The following is a 21,000-nucleotide window of genomic DNA, read 5'->3' as shown; positions in this document are numbered from 1 at the left end:
TTTGGACACGGAGCCTATTGAGTAAATGAGAGGGGAGACCACTGAAGAGGGCATTGCAGTAGTCTAGGCGGGAGGAGATGAGGGCATGTATTACATGCTTAGTGTTAGAGCGGGAGAGGAGTGGGCGCATCCTTGCTATGTTTTTCAGATGGGAGAATGATGATTGCCGGGTTTTGTTGATGTGCGATTCAAATGAGAGAGTGGAGTCAAGGAGGACACCTGGGCTTTTGACATGGGTGGAGGCTGTGACTGTGGTGTTGTCGATGGTAAGGCTGAAGTTATTGAGTCTTTTATTTCAATATTGCTTGCATTTTTACTGTGTATTTCAACTTCTCTCTACCGTAACTTTCCCTTGTGTATGGAAATACCTATATAAAGCCCATGAAAGACAGAAGAGCTTTAGGTTTTGAGCAACAGTGTGTACATGATGTATCCAAAATGTCATGTTATGACAAAAATGTGTTTATAATGTGAGGCGAATGTTTGCTTTAAAGTTGTGTTTATGATATTTTGAATGCTTTGTGTCATTTTGCTGGAGATTTGAGACATTTTGCATTTTGTGTGAACAAATGTGAGGGTTTTGTGTGTGGAATTTTGAAAAAAAGACAGAGTTTTAAAAACATGTGTAAACAATTGTAAAAAACTGTAAACCAGCTAAAAACTGCCTCACATGAGACAGATACAACTATACTTGAATGCCTCTTCATCTGTGGGTGGGATGCTGGATTATTTATCTGTTGTGAAATATTACTGTTCAATTTTAATGTGATTCTTCACAAATTATATAAACCTTTAGAATCAAAATTGAGCTGAATGTACTGGGTAAGAGTGATGTTTTTATATCTTTCTACCTCAGGGGGGCGCTGTCTAGTAACAGTGGCAGCAATAACCAATTGAATGGTGGTAATGCCTCCCAGTGTTATTGGCGAGAAAACCGTGTGATGGGAGGAGAGTGCTCGGATCGGCTTCAAGTGCACAGAAGCATCCTGACAATGTTAATATCAAAATGGCTTCACAGGTAATCCAAATCTGGATTATGTAAAATCTCTTTATAAAATTGAAATCATTAAAAACAAACTCAGTAATTTTGCAAAGAATCTTTATATACAAAACTGATTATAACATTAATAATCAAGTCATTTGTGTGAACTTCAGTTATTTTCAATGTTCAATCTTATGGTAATATAGTTAATTAATTGCAAGTTTAATAAGGTTACTGTATACATAATAAACTAATCCATATGAAAATGCATAGTTTATATGAATAAAGTGTGTGTGTGTGCGTGTGTGGAGAGAGAGAGAGAGCGAGAGTCTATAAATACAACTTATATACTGTGAATTTGTATAGTCACTGAGTGGTCTATTCATGTTAAACACTACTGTGACAGTCACACAGACACTCTCTCACACACACACACACACAGTAATTATCTGTTGAGTCTAATAAAATATATTTTTGGCATGTGCATAAAAAGAAATGAACATTCCTGACTAACTGATCAATATAAATGAATCAAAATGTCATTGCAACGTAAATGAGTCAGTTTCACAATGCTATGTAAATTCACACTTGTGCAGTATGTTTCTCCTAATCTGTATAGAGTCTAGCAGTAGGATAACATCTGATTATCTGGCACAGGTATTTGAGCAGGTTAACACATTATTATGGCGAGCAGTATTTCCTGAAAAACTACTGACTGAGTGACTTACTTCACCTGAATAGCCTGGCCTTTCTCAAGCTATTCTGAGTGGGAAAAGAAAACTTTATCTGCTTTGTCCTTCAACCACAGTATGGAATGAGTGCCCCATTGGTCTATGACTCCTACACCTGGAAATACAAAGCTAACAACACTATTCAAATGTGGCAATGAAAACAATTAATCTGAAACTGAAAAGAGACAGACCAATATGACAATGGTGGTGCCAAAGGTTATGCATGTGTGCACTGCATGGATATACATAGAAGTTTTAAACTGATGAAGCCCAAGCCATCTTGTGCTCAGACAACATACATTCTGTCCTCCCAGCAGTCACTGCCATATATAAGCAGAATACAGATAAACAAGCAGATAAACAGAGTTAAGGCCTATTCACACCAATAACAATAATGATAATTATAACCATAACGATAAAAGCGTTCACACTGAACAACGATAAACAAAGTCTCTCCTTGTGTTAATTAATGTGACAGTTAAAATTCGATGGGTTCTGATTGGCTATTAGCTTTTTATCGTTCTGAATATCACTCTGAAAGTGATCCCCAACGATATCGTTCTTCATGTTGTTATCGTTATAGTTTATGTGTGAACGTCGTCATTCATATTAACAAGAACGATATTTATTTATAGTTATCGTTATCGTTCTTGGTGTGAATAGGCCTTTATACAGGCATGAAAACTCAAAGTGCCTTTCAATATCTTTGCATTCATAATTGGTACTATACATTTTATCTGCACATTACATTTACATTCTACTTATTTTTTTTTCAAAAGCAGTCATTTTATTTCAAAAGCAGTCTCTTAAAATATCCCTCTTGGTCTGGTAAAACACATGGGCCACAGAATGGATATAATATAAGTCACAAAGTGAGTGTCATAGTTTATGTCTACCTGGACATTTATAAAAGCTAAAATACTCTCAACTATGACAAACCTACAGTTGTGTCCCTTAGACAGATTATTGTCTGAATAAAATAAATAATAAGTATACTTCCTGTTTATCAGTAATTGAACATGTCTACTGTATATACCGGTAGTTTAGTTACATTGATATTGACAAAGACAAAACACACATGAAAATGTCACACTAAACACTAAAACAAATACAAAAATGACGAAAACAGAAGTGCCCAGATGAACAAAAAAAATGACTGCATATAGCAAAATAACATTCAGGCAGCAAATCGCATGCCTTTGAGAATGATTCTTAAGTAGTGTTCACTGGCAGCGCTGTGCCTTGTATACAGTAGATACACTCCACTGTGAAGTCCACATTGGCCATGTTTGCTTTTCTTCAATCGGAGGTGGACACCTCAGGACCGCGGCCAGTGGTGCTGACTAGTCCGGCCCAGTGAGTATAGCCATCCCCCTACCCCACAACCCCACTACTCTTGTCACTCGCATCGTATGGGCCCGAGGTTGAGTTTGTCGCTGAGTTTCTGAATGAGCAGAGACAGCTCCTCTGTGGCCTGGGACTTGTCCTCGAGCAGCTCATAACGCAAGCTGGAGATGTCCTGTTTGATCTCCTTCAGCTCGCCTGGAGGTTAAATACAAAACAGAAAAAACACTCTCACTCTCCAGACGTGTGCTTTACTCTACTATAGGCTGCTCCAGTGCCCAGGTTAAGGCAGAGAATGTAAATTGCCTTATAGCTTGCTGTATATTACTATATGTACACCATATGCATAGGCTTCTTTAAACACCACATGACAGATACCTGATTTAAACTGTAGGGCAAAACTGTTCTGCATGCAGTCTTTGTCTAAAAACCACAAGAGCCACACATACATAACACAACATGCAATTTAAGATCTTTAGCTTTAGCATTTGCAGCATCAATCCTTGACAAAAAAGCATGATCACTTGTGGCTTTGAAACAGCAGAATTTTAACTCACCTTCGTTGACCTCGTCATTCTCCTTGTCCACTTGTGCTTTCAAAACGTAGCGTTTAATAAGCCTTTTCATGATTTGCTATGTAGACAAGTACAATATGACAGGTAGTAAGAAGAATGAAAACACACCAAAGAACAACACCTGTTCATGGCATTTGAAATATTGGGGAGGTTGCTAGATCCTACCTGATAGCGCGTGGGCTGGTTGAGGATGCTGTTGAAACTCTGTGACTCTGTGATGCGGATGTTGGATTGGGTAAAGAGGTTTAACTGCAAACACACCAGTAAGTAAGCTATAGTTTATTCTTGCTATGTGATTTTATAGATGTGCAAATTACACAGACAACCAAAGATTAACCAAAGACAAAAGGCGGGCACACACACACACACATTAATCATCAGCAGAAAAATGATAGCACATTATAGTACATGCTCAGGCAATCCAGGAGCCTAGCAATTCTCATTCCTCTCTCTTTTCTATTCAATTAGTCCCTGTGAATAAGGCGGTTAGGTGAAAACGTATTAATGGCAGGACAGAATGAAGCCTGGACAGGAGATGTATCATGGTAATGCTACATGCGTGAGGACATCTGAATGAACTTCTTTAGAGAGATGAATTCTCCCCCTCACACAGCTAACCACATCTGTTGAACCCACCATCACAAAGGGTTACTGTTCAGCACGATGAGAATATAAATGATATCGGCTTTGCCCTCAGGCACAAATAAGGGCTGCTCCTTTTTTTCGTTGTTGTTTTTTTTTCTTTAGCACTCAAAACTGATTCCATTGTTTTCCTGGGGACAAACCTCAATGAGTTTCTAACACAGGGGATACGGGATACAACCGGTTTCATTTATTGTAGCAATAGATTATCATGCAGGACTAGGGCTCAGCTCCAAACGATGTCAGGCCTTGAGGGATGGAGCAGGGACCGGCAGCTAAACACATCTAAAAGACGCATTACCTGTGAATGGAAAAAAGTAATGGCACATTCACCCCAGGGCAGTCACATACCACAGATCCACAAGGGACAACAACAACAACACAAACAAACAAACAAGCAAACAAACAACAAAAACAAAACAAATACTGAAATCATCTCTCAGGTGGGGTTTGCTGTGGTCCCACCCTGTAGCAAAAACATATGCAACAGACAACAAAACAACAGACAGAAAACAGACGATCACAGTTTTCAGGGTGAGGGCCAATTGTGTCTTACTGGGGGCAGTAACATCACACACCCCACCCACACATACAGTACTCATGAAAAACTCCACATGCGTACCCTGGACTTGGAGCTGTCCATGCCCAGCTCCACGTCTTTTTTCAGGCTCCTCCTCCGGCAGCGCAGGAGGCCGACGATGCGCCTGACGCACTGGAAGAAGGACTTGGGGCTGGGCACTATGCTGAACGGCGGCGGCAGCGTCTTCCCATTGTCAAAGTATGACAGCCACAGCTTGGAGCGCGCAAACTTCCACTCCACGTCTGCGTCATCCTAATGGCCAATCAAAGCAAATATTCAGCGGGGCAGACTCTGGCTTTGGAGGTCAAGACCCTGACCCACCGTTTACAAAAATGGCTGTCATCTAGCCAGACATTGTTTTGGCAAAAACAGATGGCTATAACAACAAACATCCAATGTCACTACTGGTTTCTATGTGATCTGACTATAAGGCTGAGGATTAGCTTTATTAAGATTAGATAAAATATACTTTATTGCCACACAACAATGTTACGCAAGGCTAATCTTTTATAAATGTCTACTTTTCCAAGGACATTAAGGACAGCTGCATAAACAGATATCGAATTGATTGAATGTTTCTTGAAGTTTTTGTTTGTGTCATTTCATTTCCAGAAGGGTATACAATAAAGCAAGGCTCCTGGCTTATCCAGGTAACTTTGGGAATTACTGCTGATCTCAAAACAATATGTCAATTCAGAAGCAATACATGCAGTAAAGCATTCCCTTGGCGATCACTCACAAATTGACTGTGGTAAGCTAGCAACCTCGCTTCATATGCCCCTAAGGTAGAATTCAATACTGCACAATACTGCCAGTGCCTTTAATTTAGGATTTAGGATTAGCTTTATTAAGATTAGATCAAATATACTTTATTGCCACACAACAATGTTACGCAAGGCTAATCTTTTATAAATGTCTACTTTTCCAAGGACATTAAGGACAGCTGCATAAACAGATATCGAATTGATTGAATGTTTCCAAGTAAGTTTTTGTTTGTGTCATTTCATTTCCAGAAGGGTATACAATAAAGCAAGGCTCCTGGCTTATCCAGGTAACTTTGGGAATTACTGCTGATCTCAAAACAATATGTCAATTCAGAAGCAATACATGCAGTAAAGCATTCCCTTGGCGATCACTCATAAATTTACCGTGGTAAGCTAGCAACCTCGCTTCATATGCCCCTAAGGTAGAATTCAATACTGCACAATACTGCCAGTGCCTTTAAACAAAAGCAACTGTTAAATGGCAGAATATGATGTAATGTAAAGGATTTTCTTCTGACCTCTATCTCCTGGTAGGAGCTGTTGATCATGGCGATGAGCATATTGAGTAACACCACCACCATGGTGACGTTGTAAATCCCATATAGCACATAGCCGATGTTCTCAATAAACTTGTGGTCGTATTTCAGCACCACGGAGGACACTTCTGACAGGCCAAAAATAGACCAGAACAGGGTCTTAAAACTCTCCTCCACCCTGGGGATGAGAGAGTGAGAGATGGAGAGAAAGAGTGAGAGAGACAGAGAGACAGAGGGAGAGAGAAATGATCACCCGTGAGAGGTCTCTGATGAATGATAGGCCGACAGAAGTCAACCCATGTTGAAGAGGCCACGGCACCCTGACATGATGGCAGCCTCCCACAGGCTGCTATTAATCAGATCTCACATAAATATATGAGGAAGCACTTCAACCAGCAGATTAGACTTACAGCAGACTGGGGGACTTGGTTCATATCCTTGAGTCTGATGGCTAGCTGCTTTTGTTTTCTTCCTATTTTTTCTGTCTTAGTTCCCCTTTCCCATTGAGTCTCTCTGTTTGTTCTGAAATGCCAGTTCTAGTGATGGAATTCCAGGACATGTGGTGATTGAAACAACAGTGTTGTGGCACTTCCTATGTTTCCCCTGACTTCTTGCAAGACAGGTAACATGGAAAAAAACACAGAGTTTGCCACACTGTGAAATTACTTACAAGTCTGCTCAAGACTTGTTCACATCACTGTCTTCTCCCGGCTCCTCCTTGACTGAGGCCAGTGCAGTGCTTCCTGGAGCATTACATTCTCTGTGTGACTGGCAGCACCATAAATAGGGGCGGTCTCTCCTTCTTTCTCATCGAAAATAGCTCTTTATGAGGAAGACCTTTGTTGTCGATGGAGCAGTTTCATTTTCCAAGACAGAGGGATGCTGTATGTACAAAGTGTATCTATTCTGCCAGTTTGCATAAAATTAAGAGATATGTATTTCCCATTTTAGAAGGGCTGTACCATTATATGTAGCTTATTTTGCTGGATGTATAGTGTACAGTGCAATTCCCTCTTATACGCAATATGTGTGCGCTGAACTCACACAAAGGCAGTCATTTATCAGCCAAAGATATTTGGGCTCAAATGTTATTCAGTATGAGGACAGACTGAACAGGTTCATCAAAACAGTAGCCTGGCATGGATTGGTCACTCACGTGGTGAAGGCGGGGTTTACTTTGGCGCCCAGGTAGTAGGAGTAGAGGATGAACATGCCAATCATGAATGCCAGGAAGACCATGATGAAGAGGACCATGAACTTAAAGATGTCCTTGACAGTGCGTCCCAGCGAGATCTGGAGTGGACCGAAGCTCTCGTTGGCCGGGAGGATGTAGGCAATGCGAGAGAAGCTCAGCACCACGGCGATGGCGTAGAGGCCCTCATAGATGAGCTGAGGGTCGGAGGGAAGCCATTTGTCCCTGGCTATACAGACAAAAAAAAACACTGTAAATGGGCTGTGTCTAAAGAATGTGAAGGAATATCCGTTTGACACATTTGAAAGTTTTTGCATTTGTGTATATAACCAAACTCTGAGGACTGAGGCCTGTGAAGCACTTTTGCAGTAGCTTGACATGTTCTGACATAATCTTATTTTCCACATCGGAAAACTTTAATGTGACGGTGCTACACAGCATTATTATTAGGCATAAGCCTATTATTCTCAAAATCTGATGTGATAAATGTCAACAAAAACCTGCACCGCATAAATTATTTTCAGTGCTAAGCTACAAGGAAAAACATATAGGCTCCAAACACTTAATTTTTGATTGATCCAGTTATTGACTGACTGTTGTATCATTGGAACAAAACAACATTACAGGACATCACATGAACAGTATGTCTGCTTGAAAGGAATAATGTATGAATTTTGCTTGTAGCAAATATACTTCATAGGAATTGAGCTGTTTTAAAATGTGGAGAAACATTCTGCATTCAAATATGATTTAAAGAGAAATGGACTTGAAGGTAGATTGGTGAGCATATAATTATTTTTCATGACACTGGGTGTTCGATTCTATCCTGAATCCACTATCTCCATATTTTTTTCGCCAACTACAATTAATACACTGCAAGGGCTTCTCTCTCTCTCTCTCTCTCTCTCTCTCTCTCTCTCTCTCTCTCTGACTTACCATAAGTGAAATATTTGATGTCCGGCGGGAGAGTGACCATGGAAAGGTCAGGGGCGTGGATGTTTTCATCAACATACTTCTGTGCCTTCATGGCCTGGAGGAAGGCGAAGAAACGTGCGGTGAACGCTGCAATGAAAATGGAAAGCATCCCAAAGTCCAGCACGTTCCACAGCTGAAGGATGTACTCCCTGGGGCCCTCTGTCCAGAGCTCTTTACACTCCGACCACATCATCCCTACGAGGGGTAAGAGAGAAACACACACACACATGCACGCACACACATACACACACAGAGACACACTCATACACACAAACACGCACACACATACACACACAGAGACACACTCATACACACAAACATGCACACACCCACACACACACACACACACACACTCATACACACACACACACACAGACACGCTCATACACATGCAGACACACATACACACACCAGTGTCTCAGTGCGACACTCAGAAAAAAAGGTGAACTGCTAAAAGGACTGAGCCTCCCCCTCCCCCTATTAAAACATGACTCCGGGGAATAACAGTCCAGACAGATCAATGCCAACGTTCCGTTCAAGTGTAATGTTTATACTGTAGAACATTGACACCTCTGTCATGGTTCCTGTATGTGTGTGAACTGAAATCACGAGACATCCTCTATGCTCTGACAATAATGTTCTTTGGCTTAGTTCTTAGCCTGTAAATGCTTAAAAAGTCCGCACACTTACTTACTCAAATATTTCATTTTTTGTTTTATTTTGTCATGCTAGTTGAACGTTTGAACCTTTCAATCTTCTTCAGGTTCCAGGTGTCTTTACTGACAGTGTTTAGTCCTGCAGCTGGGATGTGCACAATGACCTCCCTAAACATAGTTCTTATAGCTTGAATATGTATTTGTGTTGTGATCACTGACTGTGACTGGTGTTGGTAGAAAGCTTTTGCAAATATATTTGTTTGCAGTGATTGGGTACAGGCTGTTATTAGCTGGCAAATAATTACCCAACTTCCCCCAAATAATTGGCTGTATGCTGTTATTATTTCGCAAATAATAGCCCCCCTTCTCAGAGTTAGTATTGGTCAATACAATCTACGTCATAGAGACTTGAGATCATTTGCTTTACTGACTAACGTTATCAGGAAATTACCCTCGAGCAATGTCAGACAGCATCAAGGAGCCATCTCGGTGAAGTCGGACAGCATTGTTTTTGTCTTGGCAAAATGGGGTTCTTTACTGGGAATCTTACAATCATTGACTTTCATCTTCTTTTTTTGCATGCTCATCAAAACATTTACTCTTGACTTTAATCTCAGGTTGTGCTGGTAGTTGAGTAAGGAAGTTAGTCAGTGAGCAGGGAAATTAATTACAGCTACCTGTTTTGTTGCCAAAATACTACTTGTTCAGAGACATGCCAGGGTGTTCAAATAAAATAAAAACTCACTTTGATAGTTGTATTGACACATAATTAAAATGTTCCACTTGGAATGTGCTTTTTCCCACTGAAATAAGCCCTTATGTCCTGGCCGCAACACTAAAAGGATTGTTGGATCCGTTAGCCTTTTTACATTAGATTAGAGTGATGTAATGTATGGACTGGGGCTTAGTCCTGCCCTAAGACCTTTACATTCTCTCTGGCAGTCTGTGCAGTGATGCATCACTGCTGATGGCTATGCTACAGCCACATGCTATTTAAGAAGACTCTGTGGGTTCATTTTTTACAATTGTGACAACATTGTGTAATAATTACTTTTTGCTTTTGTTGTACATTTTAATTGATTTGTAGTTGTTAGTGATCTTTATAAATTACGTAACCCTAACAACTAAAAGAAGCAGATTTATCATTAAATTAATGTCTTAAAATAGAAGTTCAGGAAGAGTGTGACGGAATTGGTTACGCCTCTAGCATCAAACTCTGTCAGGGACCTTATTTCCAGCAACCTGCAAACTCGGGCATCACTTCCCCTTACACCTCCTTTCCTCCTTGGTTAGACACTGGGGTGTATGGGGTGTAATGTTGCACGGTCCCTACGTAGCACTTCAAGGTCATCTCCCGGCACCCTCCCATTTTGTTATTTCTCCCAGAAAACTCCTGTAATTTGCATGGCCATCAAACTTAATTTTAAAATCATTGATCCATTCATTTTTTCTGTTAGTCTGACATCTCCCAGGTTGCCAGATTGTGTATGAAATACACCCTACACATACACGATCAATTACTTTCAATTTCAACTGTTTTGTCATAGGCTAAAACCTGGCAACCCAAAACCCAAATAAGGAAGCGGGTGCCAACGAGTCTCGCATGCGGGCTAGTTGAATAGCCTACTCCAGAACTAGCTGTTAAAAATCTCCTGTTTTTGGAAAGCTAAATGTTGACAGGTATGTTCATGATCCTATTTAGAGACTCGCCAAACACTCTTTGTGTGTAGAATTGTGCTTTGGGTTGCACTCTGTGCATAGAAAATTTAAAAAATAAAAAAAATAGAAAAATAGAAAAAACTTACTTACTTACTTACTTTCTGCTCACTTCTGTTCTGGTGAATTTGGAGTGTGAACTCGTGAAACTATATAAGACAGGTCTGAGAATTGTGGGCAGTACAGGCTGTATCAGCTATGTGTTCGGTCTGTGGCGAAGTGGGGTTCAATTTGAATGTATGCTCCTAAATGAAATCCAAATGAGTAATTCAGCCTAATTGATTTGGGCCCAAGGCATTTCTCTGCCTCACTCTTGACACTGCTGATGAGCACTACAATAGTGTTAATGAGTGCTGAATAATGGACGATAGCAAATCAGCAGAAACCTCACCTGCCACCCACACCATGATGAGAATTTCGGTAGAAGTGAAACGTGTGGTCTTGACCCGATAGATCTGCAGCGGGTGGTCGGTGACAGTCACGTTAGGCAGCGTGGTGATGCCGTCGAAGCGGTCGGAGGCGTTGAACACCAGCAGGCCCAGGAAGAAGATGAAGGAAGCGGCATGTGCCACAAACTTCATGAAGGGACTGCGGAGAACCTTCCCCAGCTAGAGGGAGATGAGGGAGAGGCACAAACAATAACAATAACAGCTTTTAATGAGTTTGAAGGGACTACGGAGCACCTTTCCTAGCTAGCGGGATGGAGAGAGAGGAGGACAGTAGGGTAAAAACAAAACAATAACAGCTTTTAATGAGATTGAAGGGACTACGGAGCACCTTTCCTAGCTAGCGGGATGGAGAGAGAGGAGGAGAGTAGGGTAAAAACAAAACAGTTATAAGCTGTTATTAGCCTTACAGGCTAAGGCTAATAACAGCTTTTAATGAGAATGTTTGATTTCAGAGTGTAGGGACAGCAGAGGCCCGCCGCAGGTTAATGACGTTTGTAGTGGGAATGAGAGAGACTTATTCGTTAGTAGAGGAACTTAGTTAGGAAGAGTGAGGACACAGTAGCCTATAGTACACACACACACACACACAGACACACACACTGTCTGCAGGGACACAGTGAGGACACAGTAGCCTACAGTACACACACACACACACACACACACACACACACACACACACACACACTGTCTGCAGGGACACAGTGAGGACACAGTAGCACAGTACACACACACACACACACACACACACACGCACGCATGCGCACACACACACACACACTGTCTGCAGGGACACAGTGAGGACACAGTAGCCTACAGTACACACACACTCACACACACACACTGTCTGCAGAGGCAAGACATCAGAAACAGTGTGTGCATTTGTGTAGGCTACTGTGCTGTTTATGTATGTAGACAGTACTGTATATGTATGTGTGGACACTATGTGCAGGTGCACACACTTAATGTACAGTACTCTTTGTATGTATATACAGTATGTCTGTATGAAGTCAAATAACACTTTGGCATGTAAACATCTGCTATGTGTAGAGGAAATTGCCTGGGGAAGCATATGATGGTGCTGTCAGCATGTCTGCACAATTAAATGGTATCTGCCTAAGAGCTCCTGCAGTGTTGACAGCCTGGGTTACAGCAGACAATACTGAATTATGCCCCTAATATTCAGCCTTACGACAATAAGCTGATCTGAATGGTTTTACAACGGCCTTATCAGAGTCCGGAGAATGTGTGTCACATTGTCATTTGGAACATTTCACTGGAAAAAGTTCATTTCTAGCCCCACTGTTGTCCTGCACAAACTCAGAATGTTGTGCATCCTTTTCATTACAAAATGTATTGAGGGAGGGGGTATCTGGTGGATATACATTTGTGGCCACATTGTGCTTAGGTCACCTTCAGAGTATCAAACAAGACTTTTTTCTGCACATTAAATGTTCTTTTAACTCTGTGCTTCAGGATCAGTTGATTCATTCATTTCAACTCAGTCAGTGCTTCACGATCAGATGATTCATTCATTTCAAAAGCTCTACTGCATTATTTTTCCTTTCTGCTCATGTATATAAGTTCAGCATGTATGACTGTGTTTGTTCCATAGACAATTCAAGACTGTTAGTTTGTTACATAAAAACATCTGTGATGCCTCACTGGCTTATTCAGTGAAAGTGGGGAAAGCCATCGACTTAGGCTTTGATTGCATTTTTATGCTCACCTCAAAAACATAACATGTAAGACTACTTTAAAAGACTGGAGAAAAAATAAAAATAAAGAAAGGCCAATATAAACTCACAAACAACAAATTGTTCGGTGTCATTTAAGGTTGTTGTACTCATTCATTGACTGATTAATGAATCTGCAATCATAGCTCTATCCATCTTAAGTGGTCTTCTCAAATTGTTTTGCATTTAAGGAACAATTGCCAGCTCAAAAGCATCACATGGTGAAACAAAGAGTCACTAAATCAGTGTTTTCTCATCCTTTGTGCATTTTAATTAGCTCTGCATATGTGATCTTGTGTGCATATGTGATGTGTGTATCTTCATTTTAGTGCTGTAATGCAGTGTGTGTGTAGAATAATATTTCTCCTGCAGTTTTCCACTCTTCTGATATTTCAGACCTGCTCTGCAATTTTGCCTTTTTAATTAATCTTTTCCTTCTTCTAGATAATTCAACATGCATTATATATATATATATATATATATATATATATATATATATATATATATATATATATATATATATATATATATATATAATGCATGTTGAACTCTATACATGCATATATACTATATATATATACTATATATATACCTCTTCTGCTCTGTGTAAATTCTTAATTAGTTTCCAATATCAGGTACACAGCATGATGTATCAGAACTGTTGAACTGATCAGAACCAAATAAGTTCCATTACATGTACAAATCTCCCAAAATATCAGACATAATTGCACACACTTTAGGACAAAGGAAAGTTTAACCCCTTGTTTCTCCAATTTAGTGCAATAGCCTACTGCTAGTCAGAACACTTAGATGACACTATGTTCATAACCTGTAACTTAGCATACTATGACACGGCAACAATTCCACTAAAATACCAGATGTTATTTATTACTTCGGTGACAATAAAATCAAACATTGTTGAGCTCTCCGGAATAAATCAATTTTCCAAACGGATCTGATGACTAACGTTAGGCTACTGTTAACCAGCATGCTTGGTTGTTCTATTACAGCTGTTTTTCACAGCAAAAAAAGCTAAACGTGTGGAGCCTCAGGATTTGCTTAAAGTGACACTGTAGACAGTGAGGGTCATTCAAATAATTGAAATATGTAGGCTAATTTACTTGCATTTGGCGAGGCGAGTGGGTGCCTATTTTAAACCCTGTAGCAAGTGACGCTATAAACACTGTCGTTGTGCTTCCGCCACTCCTTACGCCCTCCTACCAGTTCATTTTCCGAATGCAAATGAAAAACTGGTTTTGGGGGAGAGTAGTTAGTAGAATTCATTTAGATGTGCACTGTTCATATAACTAAGTTCCTGTAAGTACTTCTTGGTCCGAAAGGGACTTATGTTTCTTTATCATACAGAAAAATGTCTGGCTCAATCGCTCTCTGATAAAACAGCAATAGCTTGCTCTAGGAACAGGTCTTTGAGCCAAGTGCCCCCGAACCTCTACCTTCAGAGTGCCAAACACCATAGGCACTTCAAGGGATAGCTTATTAACTCGCTGCTGATGCCGGCCAAAGCAGTAACCTGACTACGAATAGCCCCGAGCACGGGCACAGGCGCAGGCACAGGGCATCACGCCAACTCAGATCAATACTGCGAATGCCTGGCTTCTCCAAGGTACTTAAGTGTTAAAGTGCAGATGCGCAGGTGAACGTAGCATCACTCTGATGTGCAGGTGAACGTAGCATCAATCAGATGAGCAAGTATTGGCTTTTGGGTCGTGGTGGTACTGGTAGACGGATATATTCCATTTTGAAAAGATTAGTAGGCCTAAATATGCATTTTATCTAAAGTTTTTTAGCATTACAAGAGGGATGGTGTATGCCAAGATAGTGAAATGAGATGGAGAGAGAGAGGGAGAGAAGGAGAGAGAGAGGGATATAGAAATAGATAGAGAGAGAATGAGAGTGAGATCTGTGTGTCATGACAAACTGATATCACCACATAAGCTAACACTGAGTACACGTGGAACTGAGTGGACCCTTAAACAGTGAGGAAACTCCCTCGGCTGGCAAGGATTCAGACAGCTCAATTAGTACAGGAGTGCACGCGCCATGTTTCTCTAATCCGATGCATTACTGCTCACACAAATAGACCAAACACATGCACAATCTCTCTCTCACACACACACACACACACACACACAGGTATCCTCCTCACCCACTCCTTCTTTGCCGTGCTGTGTTTATTGATGTACACCTTGCCTCCCCCTCCCCCAAAACCCTCACAGGCATTTTAACACAGGCACTCCTAGTGCAAGTGGCGGCTGTGATCTGTTTTAATGGGGAAAGCTTTCAACCTTTTACACATTATGCTTACAGCAGCTGAATGTTTATTTGGCCCATAAATTTGTTTTGCGCAGCTGTGTACACATCACACACTTCACAGCTGCATTCATCCTCGTTTCATTCATCTGGCGCTTCCGCTGTTCTTTTCTCAGACGTGGAGCCTCAGCTCACGCCGCAGATGCACACGTGCCTGCAATACTAACCACACCAACCACTCGGGATTACGCACCAAAAACAGGCCAGGAAAACAAGCCTCTCGGGACTAATGAACCAATCAGAAGTGAAATGGCCGAGCCACTCGGGGTTACGGACCAATGGAAAGCGATGCAGACAAACACAAAAGTGAACGGACCAATGAGAGGCAATGCGGTCGGGTTGCTCGGGATTTAAAGGACCAATAAGAAACGCGAGGCGGTCGGCCTTACCTTGCTGCAGGGGGCGAACCAGTAGCCGACGGCGAGCAGCGGGAGGCCCAGCGCCACCACCAGCACCACCAGGCACTTGACGACGATGGTCTGCTCGCGCAGGCCCGACAGGTTCTCGTACCAAATCGTCAGCAGCTGCTGCTGGCAGTTAGGATGGGCCACAAACTGCAGGAGACAGGAGAGACAGACAGGGGGTGAGGAAAGAAATGCAATGAGCACAGACAGCCATCCTGTTGTCCTCATTAATCCACTACTGTAGGCTGGGGTGGGAGATAGTGTGCAGACAAGGACACTTGAGTCGTAAGATGGTGTGGAGTGTGTGTGTGTGTGTGTCTGTGTGTGTGTGTGTGTGTGTGTGTGTGTGTGTGTGTGTGTGTGTGCGCGCTGAGTGCGCATGTGGTGCGGTAGTGATGAAATAAAAATAAACAGCCGTGCTGTTGTCCCTGTTAATCCGTACCTATAGGTGGTGGTGGTATGTGGCGGCTCGTCGGCTGATTTGCATGTTAAGTTGATGTGGAGAGTGAGAATGAGAAGGAGCCGAGAGTAATCATATTAAATGCGGTGATCAGATCAGGGGCGAATGCATTAGGCTGGCTAAACTAATGGAATCGTTCCATTATGCCGCCACAGGGCCCTTCCTGTTGGAGTGAAGGGACCGTGAGAATTAATGGAGAGTAATGGGCTCAGATTATTCACAGGACTTGGATGAGGAAAACAAGGTGCACTGCAATAAGGGGGGATGCTCTCCCTGAGTAAAATGACATTGGCTTTGGCTACTGGATACTACAAGGCTTTTTACTGTTTATTCAGCTCGAACATTAAAAAACAAGCAAACCATCTCAACAACGACAAATTGTTGAGAGTATGAGAAGGCACTGAGAAGGTTTTAAATGAGATGGACCAAAAGAACACAGTAGCCTGTCATGAGACAACTGAATTGAATTCAACATGTGCTCAGATGGACCATGAGGGACATGAGGTATCTGTGTCAGTGGCCAGTCGGAAAAAAGGCTCAAGGGTCCCCAGTGCTCCTGTTTGAAGTAGGCTAATTAGCAGCAGGCCTTGGGGACCAAAAGGTGTTAATTTCATGGCTGTCCTACATAGGTTACTACGTCTCACGGATGACAAGCGGGGACCGGCAATGCGAACAGGGACGTCTAATTATCCATACAACGCAGAGGCCTTGAATTATGAGTCTGATAGAGACAGACATTATTACCAGTTACAGGAAAGGGAATAGACGTGCTTAGCATATATGTTTGAAGGTTGTGGCATCCTGACAAAACTGAGGAATGACCTGAAAATATTTTAAGGAAGTGCTAAATCCTTTCACATGGCAGACATGACAGGACATGACAAGACATTAGACAACAGCAGTTTACAGAAGCCTTAAGAAGTGCATACACCATCTCTAGAACTCTTGGGTGACACTGGTCCCATGTTAACGGCAGGTCCAAAGCTCTATGGAGATCAGTACTCCAGGGACAAAATAAATCCAGTGCTGTCCAGACGTCACACTGGGAAAATGAACGTTATTATCCCTGGTGTTTTGTGTTATTTATAAACACTTTCATGAGATGACTGGACGCCCCAGGGCGTAATCCACTAAAGCCTTCCTGTGCGGATGATCATCACACATCATCGGCACACACAGGCAGAAGATGTGTCCACTGCCTCAGGAACGTTTGCTGGGGACACACCAGGGTTATTGTCTCTCTCTCTCTCCCTCTCTCTCTATCTCTCTGTGTCTATCTCTCTCTATATATCCCTCTCTCTCCTCTCCCCCTCGCCATCATTGTGGGTATGTGTGTGTGTGTGTCTGTGTGTGTTCATGTGCATGTGTGTATTTATGAGTGTGTGTCTGTGTGTGTTCATGTGCATGTGTGTATTTATGAGTGTGTGTCTGTGCGAATCTAACCTCCCCCGGGCCGGCTCTATCTTTCCATCTACTGAGAGACATCCATTAGAGTTACTTTTCGCCACATCACACTGACAGCTCCCCAAAGTGCTTAACAATAGCACCGCATCAGAAAATCACACAAGCCAATTTCACCACACTGAGAAGTCCCACACGTAGAGGCTGCATGCATCCCAATTGCAAGTCCATTCTGTAGAACTTTAATGGGGAACTGCTTTTTTTTCACAAAGCACACTGAAATCCCACAGGGGCGAAAGCAGGTTGATGTGTGATCTGGGCTACATTTAGATGAAATAGCTATGAGCTAGCTTCGTCAATTCTGAGTTAGGCTCCTGAGTTCCCTTTAAAGATTCATACAGCTGCTGTAGAAAATGAGAAAATTATTCTTTTTTTTTATTACACACCTTTTGCCTAAACGTAGCCCTCATGGAAATGAGACTCAGGTGTGCTTGACTGTGCTTTAAGACCACCACTAGATTGTTCTTTTTTTGTAAGCACATCCATCTGCGGAGACGTGATATACTCATTTTGGATGCAGTCCCCATGATGACTGAGCATCCCCCCTGTGTGTATGTGTGTGTGTGTGTGTGTGTGTGTGTGTGTGTGTGTGTGTGCAGAGCACGTTTGAAAATAAATGCAGTAGCAGATTAGGGTGGGGGTGGGATACTTAATGCTGGTGTGTGCGTGAGTGTGTGTGTGCGTGCGTGTTTGCCTCTGTGTGTTTGTGTGTGTGTGTGTGTGTGTGTGTGTGTGTGTGTGTGTGTGTGTGTGTGTGTGTGCGTGTGTGTGTGTGTGGGTGCGTGCGTCTGTGTGTGTGTGTGTGTGCGTGCGTTTCTGTGCGTGCGTGTGTCTGTGTGTGCGTGTGAGTGTGTGTGACCAGGGCTCATAGTTTCACTCCATGTGCTACTCGTTAGAGTATGAAGGGTGGCTGCAGGAGCCAGCCCCACTGCTGATGAAGCAGAAAGCCTCAGAGGCTCCGCCACACAGCCAGCACCCCCGCAGCACACACACAAAGGGCTCGCACTGCAGCCACGGGCTACCAGAGGGCTCCATCAATACACCACACACAGGGACTTCATATATAATGGCTGGTTACGGGGGTGTGGGTGGCGAGAGTGCCCTACTCACTCAGGTCCTGTGTGGACTCTGCAGGTACATTTGCTGGGACTGTAAAATATCTGTAGATGCAATTTATCATGGTTAAAAAATATTTCTACCAAAACTTGCCGTACATAGGAGGTATATATCATTGTATATAGTGTGTGTGTGTGTGTGTGTGTGTGTGTGTGTGTGTGTGTGTGTGTGTGTGTGTGTGTGTGTGTGTGTGTGTGTGTGTTTCCCAGGAATCAAATATCAGATATGTGTAGCACCTTGCAAAACCATCTGATTGAAATTAATTTAGTTTCAAGCACTGAGTTGTATGCACTTCACTTCCACATCAAAAACTGTTCAGGATATGTGGAGTTGGTGCACCTGAATACTGGCCTAGCAGGTGCATCAGTGTGGCAGTGTGTTTCTGCCTGAATCAATTAGCATAATGTTCCCACTCACTTCCTGGATCATGTCTTTCATGTCACACAACAACCCCCCGTCCTCACAACTACAGTAGAGTCAGGCCACGGAGGGACACAGGAAATCCATTTTTAAATTGCACTTTACGACAAGTGCTTTACATCAGCATATGGCAGGTCATCTTAACCTTTTATCATCTGCATTTTTGCTGTTAGCTTGATTAACATTGTGTTGCCTAATAACCTTGGGCTGCCTGAATCTGTGTGAGTGAGTGAGTGAGTGAGTGAGGGACTGACTGAGCATGAGTAGAGAGGGGTGAGGAAACTACTGTTGGACACACTGTACACATGCCTGACTACATAACATGGACAATGGGTCTTGTTTCTTTTGAAGGTGCTGTCCATGATTGCAACCTGGTTCACCTTTCAAGTTCAGTGAAGTGCTTCTCACAATTCTGTAGCTGTTCTTTCTGTGTGCATGCTCAGGGAGATTCCTATGTCTGTCTGTGCGCGGTGCTCTGTAAATGGGCAGCAGACAAAGTGTCTTGGACAGAGCCAAACACATGTCCTGTCCATCAACAGCTTGCTTCAACAGCACAGCAGAGAGGCATCTAAGATCTGTAATTGGATGGTGAGCTAAAATCTTTTGCCAGAATCACAGACCATACAGTACCGTCAGGCACGCAGTAATGGTCTGTGTTGTCCAGAACACATGTAGCAAATTGCAACGAATCACTCAAACACACACTCTCCAATCACTTAACAAATAGCTCAGTGTTCCCCAGTATTGAGAGAGCAACTTAAATCTTCTCAGAAATATCATTAGAAATATCATCTACCGAGGTGCGAGGCGGAGCGCGAGAGGGTTTCTCAGCACCGACAGCAAGCGGCCGGCCACTCGGGAGCACTTGCCTTCTTGACCTCGTACTTGATGGCCAGCTTCACGCGGCTGAGGAGCGTGCGGTGCTTCTGCCCCTCCTCCAGCTCGGCGCTGATGTCGCCGTTCAGGATGGCCTCCACTTCCTCCGTGTCTCGGCACAGGTCCAGAACGCCCACTACAAAGTCCTTGCACTGCATGGACAGCTTCCGATAGTCATTCTGCAGGGGAGAGAAACACATCAACAATACACAATTGATTACAACCTCTGGAAAAAAGACCGAATAAAATGACAAAGAAGCACAGGGTTAGGCTGATGACTGCTATTGTATGAACAATGAAACTCATTTTCTTGCTACTAGTTTAACTAAAAAGGAGACTCAGCCTGACGTATGAGCAGCTCCATGGCCCACGTTCGACTGCGGCCTTTGAAGATAAAACTCACAGACAGTTCTGTGGAAATCCACTAAACCCCATTTATGTTGGGAAATGCACGTTGGTCTGTATGTTTACCAAAATGAATTAAAAACTCCATGAGTCAGCGCCTGAGCTTTGAAGATGCTGCACTGCAGTAATTTCCACCTTATAAACAGCCAACTTAAAAAATGGCCAAGCGCCGTCACAGTCGAAGAGAAGCGTAATTACTCTTCCAGACAGATAGCGCTATCAATGCAACGTATGTAAATAAGGGCACATTCACTAACTTCAGCAATTAAGAAGGACACCTTCTCCATGCAGGCATATGGCTCACTATGGCATTGCCTAACTGAACTAAACGGAACTGAACTGAATTAAGTAAATGGTTAACAAATAGTTTTAAGACATTTAATGTTTGTTTAAGCCTTTGGCACACACTTTTTTTTTAAGTGTATTTTTTTGGCCTTTAATGATAGTGATAGTGGAGAGTGACAGGAAGCGAATGGGAGAGAGAGCAGGGGTGGGATGTGGAAAGGACCACGGGGCGGGAATCGAACCCGGGTCGCCGGCGTGCAGGTGCCCCAGCCAGTTGCGCCACAGCTGGGGCCATTTTGGCACACACTTTTGTCCAATAGGGACTTGTTGAGAAAAATCAGGGACTGGCATGAAGCAACAGAATGGA

At 42.6% G+C, this 21,000-nt stretch overlaps 1 protein-coding gene across 3 annotated transcripts in view; it reads right to left on the bottom strand.

Annotated features, from left to right (window-relative positions):
• Positions 1-2,265: 2,265 nt before the first annotated feature.
• trpc3 (transient receptor potential cation channel, subfamily C, member 3) overlaps positions 2,266-21,000 on the bottom strand; it is a 33,082-nt gene continuing 14,347 nt past the window's right edge. For all 3 annotated transcript variants that reach the window (XM_048262390.1, XM_048262392.1, XM_048262393.1), the window contains 10 exons: positions 19,937-20,122; positions 15,596-15,760; positions 11,085-11,301; positions 8,283-8,516; positions 7,311-7,575; positions 6,137-6,332; positions 4,897-5,106; positions 3,798-3,881; positions 3,615-3,690; positions 2,266-3,255 (listed from right to left, as the gene is read on the bottom strand). In XM_048262390.1, the coding sequence (XP_048118347.1) occupies positions 3,113-3,255; positions 3,615-3,690; positions 3,798-3,881; positions 4,897-5,106; positions 6,137-6,332; positions 7,311-7,575; positions 8,283-8,516; positions 11,085-11,301; positions 15,596-15,760; positions 19,937-20,122 (1,776 nt within the window). In that variant the 3' untranslated portion in view covers positions 2,266-3,112. The remainder of the gene's footprint in view (positions 3,256-3,614; positions 3,691-3,797; positions 3,882-4,896; positions 5,107-6,136; positions 6,333-7,310; positions 7,576-8,282; positions 8,517-11,084; positions 11,302-15,595; positions 15,761-19,936; positions 20,123-21,000) is intronic.

This window comes from Alosa alosa, chromosome 14 (assembly GCF_017589495.1).
Source record: "Alosa alosa isolate M-15738 ecotype Scorff River chromosome 14, AALO_Geno_1.1, whole genome shotgun sequence".
Classification (NCBI taxonomy): Eukaryota; Metazoa; Chordata; class Actinopteri; order Clupeiformes; family Clupeidae; genus Alosa; species Alosa alosa.
The sequence above is the reverse complement of the archived record's forward strand: the minus strand, read 5'-3'. Positions and strand labels throughout refer to the sequence as shown.